The sequence below is a fragment of the Hoplias malabaricus genome, chromosome 3, assembly GCF_029633855.1.
Source record: "Hoplias malabaricus isolate fHopMal1 chromosome 3, fHopMal1.hap1, whole genome shotgun sequence".
Lineage (NCBI taxonomy): Eukaryota > Metazoa > Chordata > Actinopteri > Characiformes > Erythrinidae > Hoplias > Hoplias malabaricus.
In genome coordinates this window covers 39,726,478-39,728,090 of record NC_089802.1, presented here as the reverse complement: position 1 = coordinate 39,728,090, position 1,613 = coordinate 39,726,478, and the positions used below count along the sequence as shown (strand labels likewise).

The following is a 1,613-nucleotide window of genomic DNA, read 5'->3' as shown; positions in this document are numbered from 1 at the left end:
TCCATATTTAGCATGTGCACACATGTACACCATTCACTTTGAGTTTGACAGATCTTATCTGCAGTAAAACACAAATAAAATGTTACATGAAGAATATTCTGGAGCAGAAAACCTGAGCTCATACTGAAAAACTTTGGATCAGGTTCCTCTATTATTTACTATGACTTTAACTGACTGGAACAGATCAGAAATCCTCCTCACAGATGATTTGTAAATCTTCAGGCCTTGGTGTACAAATGCAGGGCCATGATACACAAGCACTAACAGGGAGACGTTTTGCATTAGACTCCAGTAGTTTACAAAGGTGACATATAATACAAACAAAAATCATATTGTGATCATCTATGAAAAAGTGATGTTTAGTCCAGGACTAAACTCAAACATGATGTCCCTGTTAAAACAAACCATAAAAACATTTGAAAATAGCAGCTGCCACTTTACACTGTGTCATTGTCACAACAAATGAACCAAAACATGGTCTAAAATGTAATTATATTACATTAAGCATATATTGACAGTGGTAGGTGTTTTTTTTTCTTTGTTCCTCAAAAATGCTCCAGCACTGTTTATTTTTTTCCACTGAGACCTATTTATTTTTGCTCTAAAACCTCAGTTTAAACACACACCCACAGCTTTTACTGACACATGAAATCAAGTGTCAGTCTTTGACTTGGTTTTGAAAACATGCTCTAAGACTTAAGCATATTAGGTTCATTTTTTAAAAAGAAAAGACTACAAGTTAAATACCTTTTGACATATTTAAACATTTGTTGATCTCTAACTCCATATATAAGAGGACTGAGAAGCCTGGGGAGAATATTAGACAGTAGGTAGGTAGAGAACAAAATTATGGTCCAATATTTTGGAAACAATGCCAAGAAAAAATAGTTTACAAATGGAGTAACATAGGCGAGCATGCAGAGGAGGAGCTGCAGACCATGAAGCAGAATAGTGTTCTGGGCTTTTCTAGCAGAAACTTTGTCAGATGTTGCAGCTTTAGCCGCCTGAAGAACTTTGATGTAAGTAAAAAATAATGTCAGGAAAACACACGATAAATAAAGCGACTCAACAATGAGAGATCTCATGAGATGCTGATTTGAGCCATAAAGACCTTTGCTGTAGCAAGATACTGATCTTGAGAAAATACTAACAGGTCCATTCACCAAGAGAATGAAAATATCAGTAAGAGCAGGAATAAAGTTCAGGAGCCAGATCAAGCCGATGAGGATGTAGGTCCTGTTCACTGAACACAGCTGAGTGTGATGCAGTGGTTTGCAGATGGCAATGTAACGTTCTATAGCCATTCCAGCAAGATTCAGAGGAGAGTTTTCTGAAGTAATTGAAGCAAACAGAAGTAGAACACTACAGAGAGCAGCATTCATAAAAAGTAAAGTATAGCTCAGAACATACAGTAACACTGAAAAAAAGAGCATCATTATATCATTGATGACAAGGTGAATGTACAGAATGTATCTTGGGTCAGTGTAGAAAACTGAGTGCTTAAAAAAAGCAAACACAAATATTCCATTGATGTAAGTAATGAAGACACCAAGTCCAACCACAATACAATGTTTCCCAATAGCATCTTCATAAGTAACCCGGCTTGAATTCAT

General features: G+C 36.1%; 1 protein-coding gene across 1 annotated transcript; it reads right to left on the bottom strand.

The window, feature by feature from the left end:
• Nucleotides 1-689: 689 nt before the first annotated feature.
• LOC136691454 (odorant receptor 131-2-like) lies at nt 690-1,613 on the bottom strand. Its single transcript, XM_066664013.1, has one exon. The coding sequence runs from the start codon at nt 1,611-1,613 to the stop codon at nt 690-692; it is 924 nt and encodes a 307-aa protein (XP_066520110.1).